Source organism: Drosophila montana, unplaced genomic scaffold (genome assembly GCF_035044405.1).
Source record: "Drosophila montana isolate Dmon_TW-CO22-7 unplaced genomic scaffold, ASM3504440v1 contig_3733_1, whole genome shotgun sequence".
Lineage (NCBI taxonomy): Eukaryota > Metazoa > Arthropoda > Insecta > Diptera > Drosophilidae > Drosophila > Drosophila montana.
In genome coordinates, this window is record NW_026998620.1 from 11,924,491 (window position 1) to 11,947,929 (window position 23,439).

At 43.6% G+C, this 23,439-nt stretch overlaps 3 protein-coding genes and 2 long non-coding RNA genes across 8 annotated transcripts in view; 3 read left to right on the forward strand and 2 right to left on the reverse strand.

Moving 5' to 3' along the window:
• Positions 1–23,439, forward strand: part of LOC135436066 (uncharacterized) — a 184,662-nt gene that overhangs the window by 96,385 nt on the left and 64,838 nt on the right. The gene's annotated exons all lie outside the window — the stretch shown is intronic.
• Positions 1,181–2,725, forward strand: LOC135436495 (uncharacterized). The gene is made up of 3 exons (XR_010437539.1): positions 1,181–1,894; positions 1,952–2,036; positions 2,090–2,725. It is a non-coding gene; the product is annotated as an uncharacterized LOC135436495 (long non-coding RNA).
• On the forward strand, positions 6,154–8,298 carry Spn100A (Serpin 100A). The gene is made up of 2 exons (XM_064693927.1): positions 6,154–7,299; positions 7,366–8,298. Exons 1-2 carry the CDS (start codon positions 6,175–6,177, stop codon positions 8,215–8,217), a joined length of 1,977 nt encoding a protein of 658 aa, XP_064549997.1. The 5' UTR covers positions 6,154–6,174; the 3' UTR covers positions 8,218–8,298.
• LOC135436837 (cAMP-dependent protein kinase catalytic subunit 2) lies at positions 10,376–11,944 on the reverse strand. The gene is made up of 4 exons (XM_064694561.1): positions 11,444–11,944; positions 11,217–11,382; positions 10,857–11,134; positions 10,376–10,802 (listed from the first exon to the last, which is right to left on the reverse strand). Exons 1-4 carry the CDS (start codon positions 11,854–11,856, stop codon positions 10,586–10,588), a joined length of 1,074 nt encoding a protein of 357 aa, XP_064550631.1. The 5' UTR covers positions 11,857–11,944; the 3' UTR covers positions 10,376–10,585.
• Pka-C2 (Protein kinase, cAMP-dependent, catalytic subunit 2) lies at positions 13,015–14,504 on the reverse strand. 4 transcript variants are annotated; one of them, XM_064693769.1, is made up of 5 exons: positions 14,172–14,504; positions 13,868–14,097; positions 13,636–13,801; positions 13,281–13,558; positions 13,015–13,229 (listed from the first exon to the last, which is right to left on the reverse strand). In XM_064693769.1, exons 1-5 carry the CDS (start codon positions 14,463–14,465, stop codon positions 13,016–13,018), a joined length of 1,182 nt encoding a protein of 393 aa, XP_064549839.1. In that variant the 5' UTR covers positions 14,466–14,504; the 3' UTR covers position 13,015. The 4 variants fall into 4 exon arrangements, 3 of the variants coding, with proteins under 3 accessions (XP_064549839.1, XP_064549840.1, XP_064549841.1); XM_064693770.1 differs by having other exon boundaries at positions 13,015–13,224; positions 14,172–14,503; XM_064693771.1 differs by lacking the exon at positions 14,172–14,504 and having other exon boundaries at positions 13,636–13,799; positions 13,868–14,032.

Consider the following 23,439-nt stretch of genomic DNA (forward strand, 5'->3'; position numbering starts at 1 on the left):
TTTTATGGCAAAATGCGACGCATTATGATATACGTTTCATATGGTTATACAGCAAACTGTAATTCTCTGGGTTGGACTGGACTATGACTCTTGTATATAATATGTTCCTTAAAGCAATATTTTTTTTTGCTTTCAAAAATTTTATTATAAAGCCCTTTTGGGTGAAATAATTAAATACCAATTTCAAATATCACAAAATTATTTGATATGCTAAAATATAAAATAAATGTAGAATATTCTTATTAAGATTTGCAAGATTTAATTTTTTTGACAAAAATGTTGTTTGAAGCCAATTGATTTATTATTTAATTTAATAATTGGGTAAAAAATATTATATATATATATATTCATATATATCCATTTGGATATCAATGGGTATACAAAAGTCGTTCATACTCTACCCAGCACACACTTGTTTCAAAACGATATTGTGTTTTTGGTTTTGGCTCACAAAAGTAATCTAGCTATCTGAATTTATTAAGTCTGCTTAATTTGTAAAACAAATATAAATATACTAAGTAGCAAGTATGAACACAGTTTTGAAAATGAGTTTGAAACCGCAAGAAAACTCATCCGCGTACAAACTGTTCTCCCCGTTTTCCATCACATCAATGAAAAGAGTAGCTAAAAATTGCATTAAACTAATTCACTTCCACGAATGTTTCACAGTTGCGTGTGAAATTTTGTTATGACCGATTGTAAAAACTGTTCCTGCTGAAACTCCTGCCTTCTCCACGAAACGCAATCCCAACATATTTCAGGAATTCCATTTACTCAATTATCTATCAGTTTGACTGCCAGCAAAATAAATTCAAAATCTGCTTTGCACATACTTTAAAAAAAGCTTACGAAAAAACTCCAAAGCTTATTAAAAACTAGCCCAAAAAGTGTGGCAGCACGTGAACTACCCTGCCAAAGGGACGAGCCCTCATTAAATCCTTTAGAAAACCCGCGTTAATCCCATTAAATGGCACAGCCTTGAAAAAATGCCCGAAAAATTGTTGAAAAATATTTAAAAGAAATCAGTGCAAGTGCCCAACTTGGCGATACCTTCATTATTTTAATGGTTGATTTAACCTGACGCCGTCGACTAGGCCTGGCCCTTATCAGCCCATTGCGAAGGGCCAAGGCAAGCAGGAGAGAAGGGTGACTGGGAGGGTGGCTGCGTGGGTTAGTTTGATCAAACAACACGTTGTTTTCATTGCTCATTAGCGGCGACAGCGCGAGTTTAATTAGCATTGACGTTACGTCTGATACTCATTACGGAACGGCGAAAAAAGGGTAAAGGCAAATTGCTGCTGGCAGTTGCTGCCAAACTTCAATATAATTAGACGCAAGCCGCTAGCAACACCTTGGCCAAAAAATAACCAGAAAGTGGCCAAGAAAAATGGCAAAACACTTTGATTCAATCAGCCCCAAAAAATCCAACGCAATCGAGGGTTGTACTGGCAAAAACTAATTGCCTTTTCGACATGCATTTAATCTCTATTAGAGAACACACAAAATTGATGGAAAAGTTTTTGGCGTGGCCGCATGTGTGAACCCGCCTGACTCCCTGGAGTCCCATGTGCAAGTCCAGGTCCAGAATCAGTGGCCACTCCACTCCTGAGTCTGGCTAGTCGGGCACCTTTGCCTGTTGCCGCTTGCTCTTTGCCGTTTCATAAATTATTAAGGGGTTTGTTTTCCACACGCCACTTGGCCTTTTGTCCATTTTTGGCATTTAAAACAAATTGTTGTTGCACGTTAGTTCGATTATTTTTGCCAGAGGGTGGCAAAACTTTTGCTCCGGCCATCCTGTGTGCTGATAATGACGGAAGTCATCACGTCTGAGGCTGGCAGCTCCGGCTCCAACTCCAACTCCAGCTTTAACTGATAGATGCCAATTGGCTGGAAGGTGTGAGCACGCCTCTTACATATCAATAACATTTGTTAGCTTGCCTCACGTGAACAGGATCCTAGTACCGAAGCGAAGCCATCGTGTGCAGCAGCTGTGGCGACTGCTGATGACCTTTTAATTGAAGTGCCGGCAGCCAAGTGTAAGCTTTTGTTCATCTTCTTCACTTTCGCATTGTACTATAATTTGATCAAGGAGATGCTGGAACATTGCTGTGGCCGGGGCCTAACTTTGTTACCATTGGAAATTCGGAAATTTGGCCAACTCCAATTCAAGCTGCTCAGTCGAGCACACAAAAATGCAAATAAACGCACATAAAACAATTTGAAATCAAATTTGATGATAAAACCAAAGCCAAGCCAGGCCAAGCCGCGGGAATCCTTTAATAAACAGCCAAACAAAAATTGAACACACAAAATGTAAGTAGGCAAATTCCGCGTAGCCAGCCACGCCCATTTGCCGTTAATTAAACCCTTCGCTGAAGAAAATCTTTTGGCCAACCACGGCGAAAGTTTTTCCATTAGAGCCAACGGGAACGGGAACGGGGCCTCGACCGGGTCTGGGGCCATTGACGTTGCCGTTGCCGCCAGGCAAACGGAATCAAAAAGTAAAAATTTATGAAGCGTTTAATTGAATTAATTAAAAGCAATAATACCTTGAAATAATTGCGCCTAATAGAAAAAGTTTTGCATCGCTGGAGTTGAAGCTGCGACTGGCCGCAATTCCAAGTGCCAAATGTAGCTGTCGACTGACAATGGGCTAACCTTTTGGCCACTTTTTGCCACTGGCATCTTTTGACATACGCCCAGGGGCGGAAGGCGGTTGGTCGGTGGCGGGGCAAGAGTTATGTGACAAATCCTGCGCACGCTAGCCCAAGCCATAAGTCAAAATTATCAACAAGACGGCAAACGACGGCAAACGACTGCGTCTGCGGCACACAGAGCCGTGTGTCCTGTGTCCTTGCAAGCTGCCTACAGTCTGTCCCTGTTGCAGTATGTGTGCGCGTGTGTGTGGCCGAGTGGCAACTGTCACGCACGTAGGCCACGCAACATTGCGAAAAATATGTCTTTGATGTCATAAATCAATTAGGATTGCCAGGCGACGGGCTGCTACTGTCCTGCCCAGGATCTGAGCCTTAACAGCAAACAACTTGTTAGGCGGCTCGGCTCACAGGCGCCCCAACCCCCAACTTTTTTGAGGGGCTCTGTTTTAAACGCAGTTTTTACTTGTTAAACTCGTGCACCAAGTGAAAAGAGTATATTTGGTTTTCTGCAATATTCGTCTGACTTAACGACTGTTTCTTCATCAATTTGGCTGATGTTTTTCAGGTGTTATTGAATTGTGAGCGAGCATTAAGCAGTCGGTTGCACCCGACTGCAAAATTTGAACTTATTTTTAAGTTTAAAATGTGACCAACAAAAAGTTACAACACCGTCTGCTGCGTGAAATCAAGTGGCGCAAATGAAGCAAACGAAGTAGATGAGCTTGAAGAAAGATCCACACACATAGCCACACTCACATATACTACCAAAAGCCTTTTGTTGCGTAATTATGTCACACACACACACACACACACGCATCCTCTCCACATAGAAAGAAAGCCAGCCTGGAGTGTCATGTGTGTATGTGCTTTTGTGTTAGTGTATCAAACATAATTAAGAAGTTGGCACAGCCAACGCACGATTGCTTGACAATAAACAGAAGTTTAATTATTTTGCCCAGCCAAAGTCCCGCCTGGAGCATCATCAGGCTGGCAACTGATTAAGCCCAGGCTCACCTTTTGACTTATGATGAGTGCCGGCACCGGCTGATGTATTGCTCGATTTATGACAGCAGACAACTGACAACTGACAGCTGACAGCTGGCAGCAGGCAACAGGACATCATTAAAGCCAGCGGCTGTTTGCCGAAGGAGTTGCCAGCTTTAATGCTTAATTGCCGCCCAGACAAACGCAGCCAAGATGGCAGCACATTTGCGTAAATCAAACAATTAGTCATGGCCTCTACATTATCGGGGCCCAAAACTATGCGAACTACTCGCTTTGTCCACTTTGGCCAAAGAAAATCTTTAATGTGTCCCCGTGGTGTTGTTTGTGCCTCGTCTTACAACACTGGAAGGTGTTGTGTCCTGCACTATTTTGTTAATTTATGCGACATTCTCATAGTTTGCCATAATAACTTCTAATAGTATCACACATACTCGCACATGCATGTCCCATCCGAAACGGCGTCCCTGTGGGGGTTGATGCTCATCGAGAACTGGAAAGAAAGTGTCCAAAGAACAACTCGCCACTCGGCGCATTCATTAATTTATGGTTTTGGGTCTTTGAATTTATGTACTGCACAAAAATACAAAAGTATTTGTTTTAAAACAAAGGGGCCCGGCCTAAGGTGGCGGCTGGCTGCTTTCCTGACAGGCAACAAGACAGCTTAGAATTACTTTAACTTAAATACTCACTTAAATACTCTTTTAAATATTGAGCTTTAATTTTTACTAGTTAACAAATGAATCAAAAGTTTATTTTAAAGAACAGAAGCTACTTTGTGTGAAACAAAGAAAGTCGAAGCTTTCATTCAATGAGCTTTATCTTAATTGATCCGATTTATGGCTGAAAGCCTTCTCATTTTTAAATGAGCTTGCCTGAATTTTGTTTTAAATTTAGCTGTAAACTTGAACGTGCCGTTAATGAGCCTAACTAATAAACTTATTTAAGCTAGCTGTAAGAATTCCCATGCTTTCAATGAGCTTAATTGATTGTATTTAAGTTAGTTGTGAGCTTCTATGCGCTTTAAATTTCTGTAAGTTTTCATGTGCTTTGAAAGCTTCTTATTAAAAGTAAATGGAGAGCAAAAATCTGCTTTGTATTTTATATTAGTAGTTGAGGCTTAAAAGTCTTGCTTTTAAAGATGATTTTTTTGAAGAAGAACATGGACAGCCGTTTACTTAATCAGTTTTAAGTCGATATACCATATAATATATACTAACATATATACAAGCTAATATTTAAGTGCTGCCCAACACTGTCTTTTGGGGCATTTTGGCTTCGCTTTAGCGAATTACAAAGTATTTGCTGATGCACATTGTATGACAAAGCATACTTGAAAGCGATGTTAACTAATCTGTAAGAATATCAGTTGAATTGATTGTGCTGCTTGTTAAATAAATTGCATAAGAGTTGCTGCCGGGTTGTATTCCGTGTAGCTACACAGAGTTCGCTGCCCCTGGCTGACAGCATTACAAGACGTGCCCCTCCCACCGGCCAACAATATCCCTCCCCACCAACAACAATTGCAATTGTGCAACTTTTTTGTGAGTCTTGTTCTAAGTGGATAAAAACTCGTTTGCAAGCCTCTAAAGCTCGTTTAAATTTAACATTTTATTAGCGACTCACACCTGGTGCGGGGCTTGGAGCTGGAGCTGGCGCTGCTGCTGCTGCTGCTGTCGCTGGAAACAGCGACGACGACGTCGATACGTTCTGCTCGCTTTCGCCCGCTTTTCGCATTTGGTAATCAGAACCAAGTCGACGACGGCGCCGGCGCCGCCGCTCGCTCTGACAACGGCCAAGTTCAGTGCCCTCGAATTGTGTTGACGGTTTTCTAGTGGAATTGGCCGGAGCGTAGCTTCTGATATGTTTCTTTCCCGACAATTTGCATTGAATCTGGGTTAAGCGTGCCCAGGTAGAGTTATAGAACTCAGTTACGACTCGGATGTGGCACGACCCATGGACCATTGTCGATGGCTAATCTTTGAATAGATTGCTTAATCCGTGTATGAGGCATTTGAGTGTCTAGTGATTGCCTCAGCGACAACAACATGAAAAGCCAATTAGCCCCTAGCTAAGCTAGCAAATCAAATGCCCAACACGTAGACCAGGTGGAAAACCTGTTAACATTTCTATGACTTTGAACTTTAGGAGCGTGGTTTTTCTTCTGTTTGGTGTTGACATTTACATATTGATTGTTATTTGCTTGACCCATTTGTGGCGAGCACTTGGTGCCCACGCCACTTCCACTTTCGTTCGGAGCGCGACTTTCTTTAACAATTGCCCATGGATTTGGGGCCCAAGCTTAAGCTCTGACTTTGGGCCCAATGTTTGTGGGATTTGTCAGCGCTGCTGCGGCCACTTTGTAACCAGTTTTAATGACGATGGCGTCGACGTCGTCGTCGACGTCGATTCTCAACGTTGGCGCCGATTCTTGGTTGGCCTTTTATAAAAAGTCTTTGGCCAACTTTCTTGAGCTTCATTCGCGTTTCAGGCGCGATCGTCAACGTCTCGTAAAATGAAAGCTGCGCTCTGCCTTTTACCGCTGTTGGCCTGTGCCAGCATGGTGTGTTCCCTGCCACCTCCTCCGGCTAAGGAGGATGCACTGCCCAGCACGTTTGCCAGTGAGGCCTCCCAGCTGATTGCAACCCAGCTGCTGAAGCACAACAAAGATATCGACTCCAATCAGGTACATTCGCCGCTGGGCGTGGCCTCCATACTGGCTGTGCTGGCGGAGGCTGCAGAAGGTGAGACCTATGCGGAGTTTGGTCAGGTGTTTGGCTTCCCCAAGGAGCGGCAGGATCTAAGAGCAGCCTTTGAACGCATTCTGGGAAGCTATCAGAATCGCGATGCAGCTGTGGCCCTGCCCTCGTTCCAGACCTGGTTCTATGTCTACCGCAACAACAGCGTGCGCGAGGACTTCAAGCAGCTGCTGCAGCGTCACTATTATGTCGAGGTGAAGGATATCAATAGGCAGGAGTACGACTGGAGTGAGCCCAACACCTCGCTGCAGCTGGAGGGTAGTGGCGCCGATAGCGTCGATGGCACCGAGCCAAGCAACAGTAAAGATGTCATCGGTTTCGAGACACTGAAGCGCATTAACCTGGACGACGATGCTCCCCTTGTGCCAAGTGATACCTATGGTGAGGAGGTGCTAAACAAAGAGGCATCCAAGTTCGATCGTGAGGTGGATGACAAGCAGTATGTGGAAAAACCAGTTGCATTGGCCGAGGCTGCAGAGCAGCGCGACCAGGAGCGGGAGCGGGAGCGGGAGCAGCTGACCACCGAGCTGTCGGCAACGGAAGCAGCCAGCAGCAGCACCGATGCGCCAGTGGAAAAACTAGAAAAACCAGCTGAAATTGCCCTGACCGTTGAGGAAAATGTTGCAGCCAAGCAGCAGAACAAACGCAGCGGTGCCGAACAGAATCCAAATGTCGAGGAGAACGAGACGGTGCAGGAGGATGAAAAGCTGCGCAAGCTGCTCAACGAGCCGAGCAACGGCGGCAACCAGGTGACCGCCGGTGAACCCGAAAAGGTGCGTCTACCCCTGCAGAAACTGGAAAATGCTGTCAAGTCAATGGTCAAGGAGGGTGCCGATGAAATTATGATTGCGCTCGAGTCGCATCTGAGCACAGTGGCTCGGGTATGTTTCAGTTGGCTAGCTTAATGGTGATTCTTTCAGCTTAACTCTCTTGCCCCCTCTCCTCAGGCCTATAGCGCACGCAGTCTGTTCCGACAGGACGACATTGCCTCAGCACTGAGCGCCAACTCCATAACGGGTCGTGACGCTGGCTCCAAGTCCAAGATGCTGCTCTTCAACGGACTATACTATCGCGGCAGCTGGGCCCAGCCTTTCTATCAGCTGCGCGATGGCAGCGATGAGTTCTTCTTTATGACCAACGAGGATGCCGTGAAGACGCCCATGATGCATGCGCGTGGCAAGTACAACGTGGCCGATCTGCCGCACTTGAAGGCACGTCTGCTCTCAGTGCCGTACGAGAATGCCCAGTACAGTCTGTGCATTGTGCTGCCCAATGAGCCAGAGGGCCTCAGCGAGGTCATTGCCCAGCTGCAGCCCAGCGACTACAAGTACGCACGCGAGCACATGCAGCTGAAGGAGCTGCACGTGACGCTGCCCAAGTTCCAGGTGGAGGAGACCTCACGCTCCGAGGCAATGCTCCAGCAGCTTGGCCTTAAGCGTCTCTTCTCCCGCACCGAGGCTCAGCTGGGTCTCCTCTCCGAGGACGAGGACATACATGTCGATGAGATCGTGCAGTTTGTCAATGTGCGCGTGGATGAGGGCGGCAGCAGCGCCAACTCCTTGTCTGCGGCCACAATGCAAGGCCGCTCACCGATTGCCGCCGAAGCAGCTGCCACATTGCCAGTGCCCGAGCCTGAGCCCGAGCCGGGCGTAGAGCTTTTCGATGTGAATCGCCCGTTCGCCTATTTCGTATTAGACTGCAAGAATCAGTTTGTCCTGGCCTCCGGTAAGGTGTACGCGCCCGAGTTCAAGGATGAGTTGCCGCCCGTCTCCATTGAGGTGGAACTGGAGCAGTCGTAGATCGTCTCTCCCATGGATCGCTAGCTTTTAAGTTTCGTAACGAATTTTCACCGATGCGCTTCATGCAATTATCATACTCCTAAGTGCCCATAAGCAATAAACGAGATTTTCAATTTCACAAAAAAAAAAAAAAAGGAAAATGAAAATAAGCTCCTGGTCCCGATGAGGCCGGTTATAATTTTCCCAGCCACTTGAGCAGAGCAGAGGCAGTCTAGCGAACTCGGCGTCCATTTGCTGCGCAATCAAAACAACAATTAATTCGCTTACTCGCTGACTGCTAACAACAACAAAGGCAGCAGCAGCAGCAGCAGCAGAAGCAGGAAGATCAACCCTCAGGATTCAATTGTCTGTCTGTAATATGAAATGTATCTGGCGGCGGGCATCGCTAATTTCCGTGCAGCGAATTTGTCATTGCATTTGGCTTGGGTTTGGGTAAGGGTTTTTGGGCCAGGGGTTGGCTATGTCTATGATGTGCCGTGTGTCTGCTTTGTTGACTTAGCTCCGAGTTCCATCAATTCTCAGGCTACTCAAGCGAAAGCGCGGCGCATCCGACACGTGCCCCTGCTGGCAGCCCTGGCGAATCTGACAGCCTTCTCTTCAAGTGGTCAATGGGCTGCAATTAAAAGTCTCATTAGAATGCATGATGTCTTCTTTTGCCATTTGCCAAGGTGGCCAGTCAGGTTCCGCATAGTTCCAAGCACACGCCCAGCCAACCGAGCAGCAGAGAAGCAAACACCCAATGCTAAAAATGTCTGAGCGAAGACGTAGACGCGGACTCGTCGTGGCCTGAGGGGGAGCTCCTGGCGCCAGGCTGGCGGGCGCCAAAAGCCAGAGGTAAAAACAGGAGTAAATGCGTGCCATGATTATAGTGATGACGACTGCCACCCCAGGCTGTGCTTGTGCCCAGCAACGTAGACCAGCGCCTCGTCTTGCTGCTGCTGCTGCTGCCGCCAGCCGAGTAGACGATGATGTTTCATCTTTTCCACATGAAAACTCACGTAACAAAAATTATGATAATCATAACTTTTTTTTTTTTTAGTTTTTCCTTTGAATACCCCGCACAGTGGGGCAGGCGGGAGTCCTTGTTTTGTTAGCCACTGGACAAAGGAGTCGCTGGCTGCTTTGCTAAGGTATTTTGGGGCCTGGCTGGCGTCTAGTTTTTGTCTGGCGGTCGCTCTATTTTTATTAAGTCTTGCATATAAATCAATGTTGCCAGATATGCAGAAGACCACGGAAAGGTATAAAAGATTTATAAGCGCTTTTTTTCTTGATTCACTTTTTTCTGTCAACTCGCTTTAACATTGTTTAACATAATTTTCATACAAAAGTTGTTGGATGAATAAAAAGTGAGTCGTCTCTTTTGCTTGTTAGACAGTGCAGTTTCCATAAGCAAAGATACCCTTAGCTCAAACAATCAGATGTGATGAATAACAAGTGAAAGTGCTCTAAACGGGAGTGTTCGACTAAGAAATACCCAGCTACAGCCTTAAATGGAAAGTGAAACAAATGTTTAATATGTTTAATGTACAAGCTGTTAAGACAGTCGATAAAGTCTTAAAATCGACATATATCTATACAATGGAAATGGGGAAATGATATCTACAAAATAGATTACCTATTCCTTTCTTCTGCCTGTTAAATACATTTTAGCCAATCTCAATGGGTTCAGGGTATGAACCAGTACACCCACTAGCTATTTGGCCTGGCACATAAATAAACCAAATGGCCATAAATCCATCCAAATGCATCAAAGACAAACATTTTGCTTGATGGTAATTTCAACAAAGCGTCACGCCACGTCTTGGAAGATTTATGTGGCTGCTTCAAGTCTAATTACAAGTTAAGTTCGACGAATTAAAAATGTGCCTGCCCGCGGGCAACAAGTGTGGGAAATCGCTAGAATTTTCAATTGCGCCAGCTGTTTTCTAAGAAAATCTAAACCGAAACAAGTTGAATTTCAAAATACTCCCAACCCCCAGCCCCTGACCGGAGAGCGACGTTGACATTTGCGGCGTGAAAATGTAATGAACACATGTGGACGCCAACTGGCAAAGGGGCTACCAGGGACGGCAAAGGGGCTGGGGCGGCTGCTCCATTGGAGTGAATGTGTGGGGGTGTCAAAATCAAAGCCGCAATAGGCTGATACACATAGCTCATGTTAGCATAACAATCTTAAACAATCTGAACTATATTTTTGAAAAATTGATAACAATATGTATGCACATTGATTGGAATGAAAATCGTCTCGATTAGAAATCAGCGAAGGTTTCCACATGCTGCATTTTGCGTGGCCTTGGCCTTCTTTCATAATTCACCGTTGTAAAAAATTTAGTAGGCTTTGATTTTTTTTTTTGGTGCGAACTGCTACCTAGAATTCAGCGAAAGCTTCCTCATGCCGCATGGTCTTAGCCTTCGGCTTATGCTTACCCTCGGGATGCTTGTCGAAATTTGAAATATCCTCTGCATTCGATATAGTTGGTAAGTAGGGCGGCGCTATGGTCTGGTTGAGCAACGGTATCCATTCCACCTCCTTGAACCACTCATGATTCTTGATATCCTTGTTGCCACCAATTAAATTGCCATATCTGCAAGAAGTGTTTTGAGAGAGTGCACATTACCATATCGTTCGATTGACTTGCCGTTTCGAGAGATCCACTTGCAACAGATGATCCACCAGATGACGCAACGCCCCAGTGAATGCACTGGGCATTTTGTAGTCACCCTCGCAGATCTTGTTGTACATAACCATGACGTCACGATTGTGGGTTGCAAACGGGGAATGGCCGGTGACAAACTCATAGATAAGAACCCCGAATGCCCACCAGTCCACGCTGGTGCCGTAAGGTTTTGATTGTATAATTTCTGGCGGCAGATACTCCGGAGTGCCACAAAGCGTCATTGTACGCGTTTCTACTCTCTGAAATGTATATAAGGAGTTTAGTTAGATAGGAGTTTAGTCCAATTGAATTTGAATTGAAATTTCTTTTGCCACCAACGACCTTTGCAAATCCAAAATCCGTGACCTTCAGATAGCCATTTTTGTCTATTATAATATTCTCTGGCTTTAGATCGCGATAAAGTAGACTGCAATGATGAAGATACTCTAGAGCCAGAAACACCTGAGCTGCATAAAAGCGCGCCTGTTTTTCACTAAATTTGCGCACTCTAGGGACATAGATTAGGTAAATGGGCGATAATATATCGCTGATACAGCTATATCACTCACCTGCGATGGTATGTAAACAGTTCGCCTCCAAGTAATAGCGGCAGGATCAGGTAAAGGCTGTCATTATCCTTGAATGAAGATATCAGATTGACGGTGAACGGGAAGTGTATTGCGTTCAGAACCCGTTTCTCGCTCATGACATGCATCACCTGTTTTGTCTTTACGATCTGATCTTTGCTAAGCTGTTTCGAGGCGTAATACTCTTCAGTGTCCTTTTCCTTGACTAGCTGCACCTTCCCAAATGACCCGGATCCTAGAGTTGCTTTGACTATGTAGTTATCGAGACCACACGATGGTGACGGTGTGTTCCGGGAAAACCTTTTGTTAAAGTCATCCTTCAGTTTATCCAATATAACACCGTAGTCAACTTTGGGACTAAAATACTGTGGCTCCGTAACTGATTGCCGCCCCATTCTGGTCAACTCGAATTTTCAATAATATAAAACTTTTAATTTGCTCACATAGAATTTAGAATATTTACTACAGACTATTATACCCACAAACTAACTAGTTAGGCAAAAAAAAAGCATGGGCTACTTGATTTAATTATACCCTGCAAGAAAATGTGTGGGATTGTACCAATGAAACACATAGGTGACGTTTTCGACTCAATCTCTCTTCTCCGCATCCCCAAAATCGATTAAACGCCATTTTCGGATAGTTTTAACAACAATTTCTTGATTCAATTTTGTCTACATTTTTCAATAATTTTACCATAACGATGCGGGCAGATACTCAAAAGTACGGTGCAGGGTCTCTTCTGGTCGACCACTCTAACATCTGTATATACTAATGGGTATAATCCGGCCTTGCCGTGACACGTTTTGTGCTAAAATTTTAACTATTACCTTAGCACTAAGTACACGCCCGTGGAAAATTCAAATCAACCCATGTTGATCTCCACTTCTATTTAAAAATGTTTTTGACTGCATCGAATAAAATACCAAGTGTTGAAATCAACGGTTTGAAAATCTTGAAGCTGAAGAATAATCTTCCGTTTATTAAACCTTTGACCCGCATTTGCCACCCTAGAAAGTATCAAATAAATTCTTTCAAAGATCTCTGCACGGACGGTAAACAAAAACTATCATACAACCGATTTCCACCAATTTACCACTGTTGCGGGTAAAATTTCGCAAATCACTGAAGCAAGCATTCATTAAGTTCTTATGTAGAGCTTTGAAAATACGTTTGAAGCAAATCGGACAAAACTTAAAACATCGCCAAAAAATCTTAGAATCGCGTTTTCCACAGAGGAAACTTGGATTCTGTGTGAAAAGTGTGAAACACGTCTCAAATGATTTTTCGTATAGATCTTTGGAAATGAATTTGAACACGAAACGTCAACCAAAAAAGTTTCATACAAACGATTTTCGCAATTTTGCAACACATGCGGGCGGAATTTCCCGAAACCCCGTCTTATGGTTTCAGCTTCCTAGCTCTTACGGTTTGGGCTGTGCGTTGATTACCAATCAGTCTGTCAGTCAGTCAATCAATCAGGACGATCAGTTTTAAATAAAGAGATGAACACACCTAGTTTACAGAAGAATAAAATTATTGGAGGACCAACGTTTAAAAATTATTAAACAACTCGGGATGGCGATTTATTTTTGACTTCAATTTTGATTTAGCCTCAAAATTATCAAAATTTGACAAATCTTCAATATTAGACACAGTCGGTATGTAGGGCGGGCTAATTTCCTGATTGAGGACTGCAAACCAATCGACGCCTTGAAACCATGGATGATTTTTGATATCCGAGGAGCCTTCGGTTGAGTTACCTAAACTGAAGAAGCGTGCTCGAAATGCGGTCCTTAAACATATCCTGAGTGCTTACCGCTTGGAGGGATCCACCTGCAGTAGACTATCAATCAGATTCTTTAGATGGCCCGTAAAAAACGAGGGTGCCCGATACTCGGCCAAACAGATTTTCGAGTACATCAATATGACGTCACGATTGTGCATAGAAAATGGCGAATGACCAGCCACGAACTCATATAGCAATACGCCAAACGCCCACCAATCCACGGACTTGCTATACGGCTTCAGTTGAATAATTTCTGGTGCCAAATACTCCGGAGTGCCACAAAGCGTCGAGGTGCGATTGTCCACGCGCTGAATGAAGGATGTGAATGAATGTTTTAATTATTGTCGTTTTAATTCTTCGATATATGAATGAAATGTTGACCTACCTTGGTAAAGCCGAAATCTGTCACTTTGATATAGCCACGGGCATCCATCAGAATATTCTCCGGCTTAAGGTCTCGATACATGAGACTCATATGATGCAAGTACTCGAGTGCGAGCAGCACTTGGACCCCATAAAAGCGGGACTGCTTCTCATTAAACTTGCGCACTCTTGGTGCATAGGAGAAAAACTGTGACTATAATTGCAGGCCTAGCCAAGTTAATGATAGCACTCACTTGCGATGGTAGGTGAACAACTCGCCGCCATTGATAAACGGCAGAACCAGATACAGATAGTCAAAGTCCTTGGTGGCGTCAATTAGATGGACCAGAAATGGGAATCGTACAGAGTTCAGCACGGTCTTCTCATTGTGAACGTGATTGACCTGTTTGAGACGCACCAGATCCTCCTTATTCATCATCTTAGCTGCATAATAATTCTTGCCCTTCTTCTCCCTGACTAGCAACTGCAGGCGGTCACACAGGTTTTAAGGGTGGATATGTTAGGATAGGGACTGGTTTTAAGGATAGGCTGACTCACTACAGTGCCAAAGCTGCCATTGCCAAGAACGGCGCGCTGCACATAGTTCTCTAGGTTGGTGTAGGGTGACGGTTCTTGGGCTTGCCAGCGCTGCTCAAACTCCTGCTTAAGGCTGGCGAGTATGGTGCTGTAGTCCTCCTTTGAATTGAAAGCTGTCCGCAGGTGCTGGCTACTCATAATCAGCACACAGACCTCTTGAGCATTTTCCACAACAAGGATGGACAACACACAGGACTGGATAATGACTGATAACTTGTACGTACAGCTTAATAAACTGTTAATTTGGACATTCATAATATTGACTGTTTTTGTATTTATATTGCTTGACAACGAAAAAAACAGAAAAAGCAAAACATTTATATTTACATTTACATTTAAACGAGTCTCGGGCTATTTCAATTAGTTGGGCGAGCCACTCAAATTAGGGCAAAGGTATGACAAATAGCCACATACCCCAAACACAGACAGACACCGCAAGACCACATGACCACATCAAATGCCAATTTCCTGTGCATTGTCGGCCCACACATGTCAAAGTCACCGTCAACCTTAACGTTCCCGTCAAATCGACTTCTTGATGCCGTCCAGCAAAAGTAAGAAAAATTGCAAAACGTCCACTTGATAAATGATGCCAACCAAGATTACATAAGTTGGTAATTTTCTAGTACATTTATTTCTACATGTCAGCCAGTCAGTCGGAGCTCGGGCCAGCTCCACTTGGCCAACATTTTGCACTTGGCATGCGATGATGGACATCTCTGGCGTCCAGCTCTGCAGCTGAAGTCCTCAGCCTGATGCTGATAAGAGTGAACCGGATGCTCTGGTTGTTGCATGGCTTTTAAGGTAACTGTCGACTGGCCATGTGTCCATCAGCCTGTTGTTGGACCCAAATTGACAATTAATCATTATCTTTCAGCGTTCTGAGCCTCAACTTGAACCTGACGAGTTAGTTTTTGGTGGTGTAGGGTTGGGCGAGTGGCAGAGGCAATTACAGATTGCTTTGGGTTAGGCTCTCATTTCGGGTTGCGTGTGTGCAGAGGCATGTGCAAATGTCTTTCTAAATAGGTTTGGGATTGGCTCTAATGTGACGGCATCTATTTACGAGAACTTCATTATTGATTGACAAAAGCTGCAGCTGGAGCAGCGCAAATTGAAAGGCAACCCGAATTCAATAGTAATATATGTAGTTTACTTTGACTATCAAATTTGTGTTTTTTGCTTAGCTAAATTCTACACTTTATACTCTAAATTTCCATATAAGTTTTTAATACACTTAAAATTAGAAAATTTGTCACGTACTTAACATAACGCAATTCGCTCCCTTTCCCTAATCCAAACTGCTTTCACTTGCACTCTCCAGCTCTCTCTCTCTCTCTTCCTCTCTCTAGCTCACTCTCTCATCCAGTCTGAGTCTGTAAATTAGAAATCGTGCAAAAACTAAACAATATCACTTAGAACGACCCAGTCCCAATCCAAGAGCTTGGCTCATTTAACTTCCAGCCACAAGATGTGCCCCTGTCCACCACCTCCACCCCCTCCCCATACATACATAAGATAAACTCCAGCGAGGCTAAGATATGTTAACGACTGCAATAAATAAACGGATAATATCTAGCGAGCGCTAGGCCTTCCATAAATACACATATCCACGTCCACGAGTTGGGCTCAACGGCGACTTGGACTTGAGGAGAGAAGGCGCATCTCTAAGCGGCCCAAGACCAGATTAAGTCATACGCACACGTATCAGTCTCCGGGCGGACCAATGCCAATTCTTTAGCTGCTTCGGTAACACTTAAAATTCATTAGCTGTATTAGCAGGCGCTCGGCTCTGCTCGGCTCGGCTTGGCTGCGCTTGGCTTATGCAAAGTAATTGACGCCCCGATGAACTGTTGACACGCTCGACATTTGTCTTGGCGCTTGGCGCTACACTTGGCTAATATTTGCTTTAGTTATCAGTGACATTTTTCCTTTATTTTTCATGCTGGGCTTAAGTAGGTGAAAGTGATGGCCAAATTCAATTATGCTGAAAGGTTTCGCTATTGTCTCGACTCACATGGAGCATACCAAACATATACCACATTTTGCGAACAGCCCTCGCCATTAGCGTTAATCTCTGCACAAACGGGATATGAATCATGGCACACTCACAAACACTCGCTCCCCCTCTCCCTAATGCATGCTGCATGAACGGCAAATGCATTCACTGTGCACAGTTCAGCGGGCAGCAACAATGTAACCGTATTCCACCTCTACGCCGCCCTTCCACGTATGTGTGCAAAAGGTGTAACTAATCCGCAGGGCATGTGACTTTTGTCATGCGCCGCTGTCAGTCACTGGCCTTAAACCGCCTGCCCCTCCCCTACTCCAATACCTATGACCGATACCGAAACCCTTTGCCAATGCCAACGGTTTCCAGTCAATTCCACCCCAATAAGGCGGTGGACCTGCCACCGTTTCTTCCACCTTCAATCATCGATGTGGATTGCCCGCCATTGTTGTAGTTGCTCGTTGGTTCCATGTTATCCCTTGATTTGGCCAGAGACACTGGGAGAGCCAACGGCGCTCTGCACCGCGGGTGGCAACTCTGACATTTTGCAGCTGGCTGACTTTTGTCCATGTTTGAGGTAAGTTTTGGCATAAAAAATATATATATTGTTATTATTATGATTATTTTAATGCGCATTTACTTAGTTCGATTGTTGGCGCACTGGACTGTGCTGACATTCGACTGTTCGCTACCTTTTGTGTTGCCAGATCGTCATAAATCAGGCATGGCCAGAACCCATTGATGATATCGGAGCAATAAATCAATTGCAAATGACATCAGGTTCTATGTGCAGACAAATATAACGGCACAGTTATATGATGCATACACATATCAAAATGGTTGCATACCAAAGACATATTCAATTAATCAAAGAGTTTGTATTTGTATAAAAAAAAAACTGTTATTTTGATTCCTCACAATGTCCTCTTTTCCAAACAGTATTTTAAAGAAAATTACCCACAGTTCTGAATCTTTTTCTCTCGCTCTTCGATTCGCATACGACGTTTTCAGATTTTCACTGCATCTTTGCAAATTTTTTTCCCATGTACCTCCTCATATTTTTATTTTTTCGGATTTGCATTTCTATTTTTTTTTTTTTTCTGCGTCAAGTTTTTCTTCATGTTAATGTTTTATTCCTTTATTCTTTTCTTTCGGAATTTTCTTTACAAGATTTTGTCTTTTTATGTTGGTAATTATTATAATTATAATTTCCCTTCAGCTTGGTATAAACATCAAAATATGAGGTTGTCTGCTTAACTATTTCCAGAACCTTTCGGTTATTTATTATTGCTATATATTTTAGGTTCGTAAATATCATTTCCTTTTTTCAAAGCTTTAAATTAGGAAGAATTGTAAGCTCTTCCTTAATTTCACAGCTGCACATTTCTTCACGTGTTTTTTGTTATTTTATTCTTATTTATAAAATTTGTTTCGTACTTATTCATAGCATATTCTTAGATAATATTTTATTAAAATATTCGTGCAACTTTGCTCATGTGAATTTTCTCTCCGTGTACTTATTCATATTCTAAACAACAATTTTAAGGCATTGCTGAATGAAAACAACGCATTGTATGGCATATAGAAAAGGGCGGGCAACTGGAAACTGTGGTAACCGGCCTGGTAAATGGCTTTGGCAAATAATAAAACAATGCTGGGATAAAAACAATTGCTATTGCTACAATTTTAACATTTGCCATAAATAAACATGAGCCGGTGGCATTTCCCCAGTTGCATGCATTTTTCGAGGAAATGCAAAATGCTGAACATTTTATTGAAATTCAATTAAAGTCGTATTTCAATAATTGGACACGCATGGTGCGCATTTCCGTGCCGCTCGATTTCAAAACGCCGCTCAAATTTATGAGTTTTCAATTTTTGGCCAATTGAAATGTTGCCACTTGGACTGTTGGCTGCCCCAATTGTTGTTCCTAATATTGTTGTTGTTGTTGTTGTCCATTTGGCGGAGGAAAACGGAAATTGGTGCAAAATTGAAGCCCGCTGCCCGCTGTCGAACTCCATCATGAAAGCTACGGTGCATTAGGCTGCACGTTCTTATCAGTTGGGCTCACCCTCGGCGCCTGGCCTTGGCTACTCCACATTGGCACACACACACCACCGCACCCCACCCCGTCTGGCACCCTTAGCGCATCTCTCACGTTAAGTGTGCAAAATTTTTGCGTGATTTGTGCGAATTTCCTCGTATTGGAACTGAGATAAAACTTGCCAACGGAGACTGTTGGCGGAGGGTTGTTTAGTTTTGGGCGACTTCTTGTTGTCATTGTTGTTGTTTAGTGCCATAAATTTTTTTTACTTGTCATATCTGGTTCTCCATTTAGGCACAGATCATTAAGTTTCCACGGCATTTCGGCATTTCTATCTGATTTAAAGATTTGACTGCCTCACTGGCAGCGATGAGAACATGTTTTTTAATAATTCTTCTTCTCTTATTCCACATATAAATATATTTTTTTTTTGGCTAGTCTACATTAATAAATAGCTATATTTATATGTGCGTATATACAGTGCCGTCTCCGTATTTATTAATATGTCAATTGGGGCCTGTCATGGCTCTTTAGCATTACGTGGCTAGGCGCATTTTAATTAAAGAGGCGTTGATGGAATATTTCAAATATTATTAAGTCAAATTATGTCAACATCCGAATAGTCGAAGCAGATTCACTGTTAGTCATTAACATATACAATATCTCATATATGATGTCTCAAATAGTAAAATGTAAACTAATGTTGAATATGCAACTTAAATTGGAATACCTTGTTCGACATATTCATATATCTTGAAATATGTTTTAAGCTGTTTGCCCCAACTGATTGACTCTTTGGTGATCAACACACAGCGCAAGCTGAAAGCTGGGAAGCTGAAAATTTTATTGTAAATGAAACCAATGAAAAAGTTAATACGGGGCTTGTCAAATTCCACCTGCAGCTTTGAAGTATTTATGAAATATGCTTTTATGGTATTTTTGTTTACCATCTAATCCAAATTCACGAACAACTGCAAAAAATTGATGAGCAATCATCCAATCCAAAAATTACTACCACTCCTGGTTGAACAATAGGGATCTAAGATTGCATGAAGGTAAGTTTAATTTTCGTCCGTAAACTCACCTTTTAATGCTCTACATTATAAGAGAATGAACTCCAATCCAATCCACGAGTGTATAATATGCAGATAACTTAAATTTTCCTTATTATTCGATCTACTACTACTAAAATATATTTTTGAGACGTGAAGTACAAGTAGTACAAGATCATTCCACGGACGGAGATTAAGTAATATACTTGTCCCGAGCAAAGCGGGATAATTCCCGCTGGTATATAAACTCTCAGATTGTTAGTCACTTACTTGAGCTTGTTATCTTCAAGTCATCAACCCGAAAATAAATAAGACTTTCCTCGCTATAACACACTATAAGATGTCCGGGCACAATAGACCGTCTTGGTGCCTCCCACCCACCCCCTTTTCTATAATATTTATTCAAAAATGGATGTTCTTAGACTAACTGAAAGAACTGTACCAAATTTCAAATACTTGATACATCACCTTTTCAACGTTAAAACTTTTCTCAAATATCACGAAATATTCTAAGCATAAGCAGAAATTCGTTCAGGAAAATCAACCTGAGACGTGTTCAAAGCATAACACAACCGCAACCACAAGAATGATGACATAAATGAAGCTATCTATGGATGAGCCACATATATTTGTAGATATATATCTGGGACCGTAGCTACATCATCTTCTGCATCTCTGTCGAGCAACGCCTTTAGATCTTGACTCCCCGAGATCTTATTTCTAGAGTGCGGCATTTAATTTTGACATGGGCGCGATTTGCACGCTTAATTGAGACAGGTGCCCGGGAATGAGATCGGGAACGGGAGCGGGAACGGAACCGGGAGCTGCTGCGGTGGCAATGTGGACACTGAGCAACTGTGACATGTGTTCGCTGCTGTTGCACAAGCCGCAAGATTTATCATCATGCCACGTGTGTCATTACGGGCGCTGCGTTTTTCACGGGAATAGCGAACGACGCACGCCAAATGCAAAATTAACAACCTAATTAATACCTAGGCCTGTCAAAAGCACCTCGACATGCCCATCCACCCATCCGCCCCGACGCCCAGCCGCTCAACGGCCCATTGCCGGGCAGCTGCTCCAAAAGTGTTTACCCAGTGTGAGGGCGGACGAGCCGGATAGCTGGCATAGTTGGGCTCTGGGTTATGGGATAGTGCGGGAATTTTCGTGATTTTAATTGGTGCCCAGAACGTAACCCTGTCTAACACATGAGTTGGAAGCGAACCGCAAACTAACTAACGGCCAGCGGGCGGGCAGTCGCTGTCAAAGTCAGCTGCTGCTGCTGCTGGTGCTCTAAAATGGCTAAAAACGGCTAAAAATTCAAAATTGACTGCTGCCGTTTGAGAATTTCGACCATATTGAAGGCGTTTGCGGTTGGCTGCCAGCACTTGGCCGGACGTTTATTGAACATTTTTACTTGCGGTTCTGTTCGGTTCCCTCGGGCGCGGTGGCGCGATGGGGCAACATTTTGGCTTGGCTAACTGACAGCTGCTTTGGCAGGCGCTTTTATTAATTTCAGCGAGCGCGTCTCAATTTCACGGACAGTCATCAGTATTAAATGCAAATGGGATTTGCAAACAAAACCAGGAGCAGAGGCAGAGCGATATGAAGAGAGAGAGAGAGAAGGAAGCTAAACAAAGGCCAAGGCAGAGAGTGCCATAGATTTGGTGGTTGTCCTGAACGAAGCCTGTAAAATTGGCCAAAAATGCGTTAAATGCAAATTGGATAAGAAGTCGTGTCGGGCTATATACCACAAGCAAGCACGACAAGCAGGACCAGGCGCTGCATATGGCTGCCAAAAACAGAAGAAAAAAATTAGAAAAAATGGAAAAGAAGCAGCAGCAGCAACTGTATCTGAAGCAGTTGCTGAAGGATATCCGCAAGGATATGGCACTCGCATCACATGACCGGCGAGCGCGAGGCCGCGTTTCGTGTTCATTCCACAAATGAAAGCGGCGACAAACTTTAAAGTGGATTACGTTTGCCTAGCACGGCCACCAAGACCAGGATATATCCCGCCACACGCCCTGGCCCCCCTACTATATATTCCTCTCTCGCACAGTTGTGTTATGAACCGCTTTGCTATCTGCTGCCGCATGTTCTTGCAACATAAATCCGTGAGTTTTTGCGCGCAAATTTATGGCGCTGGCGACACTCAGCTCAAACTTCTGCTGCCAGCGGCATTGTTGTATTTATGACCGCGACATGACCTGATCCTGCACCAGCTCCTGTTCCAGTTCCTGTGCGCTGTGCGCTCTGTTGTGGGCGACTGGCGCTGAAAGTGTTGCGCGTACGTGCAACCTCAGCCTCAAGCTGCAAGCCGCAAGTCTTAAGACTGCCGCTCGGAAATTGGATTTGCTCGGGAGCCAAACTGGCATCTTAAATCTGCACGCCTGTCAATTTGCGCCTTTTTAAGCGCAATTTATGTGACCTCTTTGGGCTCTGCTCCTAATGAGCAGCGGCCTCCTTTGTCCGCCTGCAAACAAGTCAAACAGCCCGCTGGCAGCGTGCCCCAAAACTCAATTGAAGTTAATTACGTGGAAGAGGCACACAGTCACAGTTACAGTCACAGTTACAGTTACAATTACAGTCGGCCATTTACATGTGCCACTCCCCCACACGAAAAAAAAATCGAAAAAAAAAACTCAACTCAAAAGAACGCTGATATCGAAAGCAAACAACTTGGAGATACTCTGTTTTTGTTTCATGATAAATACTCGAATTATATGAGAGTCAAAATTCTTGATTATTAGGGCGAATATGTGCATGACAACAAATTTTTCTTGCTGCTTAATTAATTTTGAAGATTGCCAATAGTAAGGATTTAATCTGTTGATTGGCATTGTAGGACACTTGAAAAATATCAGACATTGAAGAAAATCAGAACAACCTTGGTATCTTGTAAACTATCAGAACAATTTGGATGATCTAGAACATTATCCCTAAAAGATGTTCGGCAAAGGAATCCTCAGCATTCGAAAGGAAAGAGTCTAGTTAATGCCAATTATTTGTGCATAAAACTGTGCTGTTTTTTCGGCTGTATAAAGGAAATTCTCTCCATTTATTGCTTATATCGAATCAGCTATAGTTCTTGGCAAGTCCAAGTTATTGCATTTTTGGGAATATTTAAGATTAAATTTGCTGTTGAATCTTTAGACACATTACATAGATTAGCGGAGACGCTTGTAGGTGTGACAAAAAAAATATTTAGCGATTTTGACAAGCGCAGGCATGTGCCATAAGCATGAGAACGGACAAACGGATATCTCAAAAAGTATAATATGCCCTGCGTTGACATTTAAGAACAGGGTATGACAAAGAAAAAATCCCATTTCATTGCTGGAAATCAATTCAACCGGATGCATAGCGTCGATGGCGGCTGCTGACCGTTGGCCGCTGTCCGCTGCCCGCCGCCCGCTCAGCGTCCGCTGCCCTTCGCCAGGATGTCAATTGTGATTGAGCGCGTTTTGCTTATGGCTGCAGAATCCCATTTGTAGTTCTCGTTGTTTGCTGAACGTCTCAGCGTTTGGGAGCAAATGGGCAGCCAAAACGTAGCCATAATTATTGTTATGTTAATAAAGAGGACTTGTCCGGCATTTGGCCAGGATGGAGCTGTTACTTATTTAGAGGGTGGCACTGAACCCTCAATCCCAACTATGTGTTTGGCCATTGATTTTTACGTTATGTGTTTGCGCTGCGACTTTGCATAAAAATGGCTAAGTGACACAAAGTTTGCTGTATCGATAAAGATTCTGAAATACTGTATAGCCGTGGCTATATAAAGCTAACTGGCTGTTTGAGTTTCGGCTTAACGCCTGCAAGTATGCCACAAATTTCAGTCGCACGCCATTAACAGCAGACACTCAACTCAAGAGGCGTGGCAGACATACTCCTTTCGGTTTTTTTTTTAGAGATTCGCCACAGTTGTTGGTAGCTGCAACTGATACGAGACGCTGGCTCAACGCCTACCCCGATAGGTGTGACACATCGTGTGATTGATGAAATGTGGCAGCCGAGAGGCCTCCCGGCTGCTGCAGACCACCAAACTAATTTCCACATTTTTCACATTTACGAAGACAAATTGAGGTGCGAACTTGGGTCGAGGCAATAAAATTGCCGAATAT

Excerpts from the sequence above, each read along its gene's own strand:
- LOC135436837 (XM_064694561.1), bottom strand. The coding sequence starts at position 11,856 with ATGGGGCGGCAATCAGTTACGGAGCCACAGTATTTTAGTCCCAAAGTT. Across the intron at positions 11,383-11,443 it reads CTGTTTACATACCATCGCAG|AGTGCGCAAATTTAGTGAAA; the intron begins GTGAGTGATATA and ends CTATGTCCCTAG. Across the intron at positions 11,135-11,216 it reads CGGATTTTGGATTTGCAAAG|AGAGTAGAAACGCGTACAAT; the intron begins GTCGTTGGTGGC and ends TATACATTTCAG.
- Spn100A (XM_064693927.1), top strand. The coding sequence starts at position 6,175 with ATGAAAGCTGCGCTCTGCCTTTTACCGCTGTTGGCCTGTGCCAGCATG. Across the intron at positions 7,300-7,365 it reads ATCTGAGCACAGTGGCTCGG|GCCTATAGCGCACGCAGTCT; the intron begins GTATGTTTCAGT and ends CCCTCTCCTCAG.
- Pka-C2 (XM_064693769.1), bottom strand. The coding sequence starts at position 14,465 with ATGAATGTCCAAATTAACAGTTTATTAAGCTGTACGTACAAGTTATCA. Across the intron at positions 13,802-13,867 it reads TTGTTCACCTACCATCGCAA|AGTGCGCAAGTTTAATGAGA; the intron begins GTGAGTGCTATC and ends CTATGCACCAAG. Across the intron at positions 13,230-13,280 it reads CAGGTGGATCCCTCCAAGCG|TTTAGGTAACTCAACCGAAG; the intron begins GTAAGCACTCAG and ends ACGCTTCTTCAG.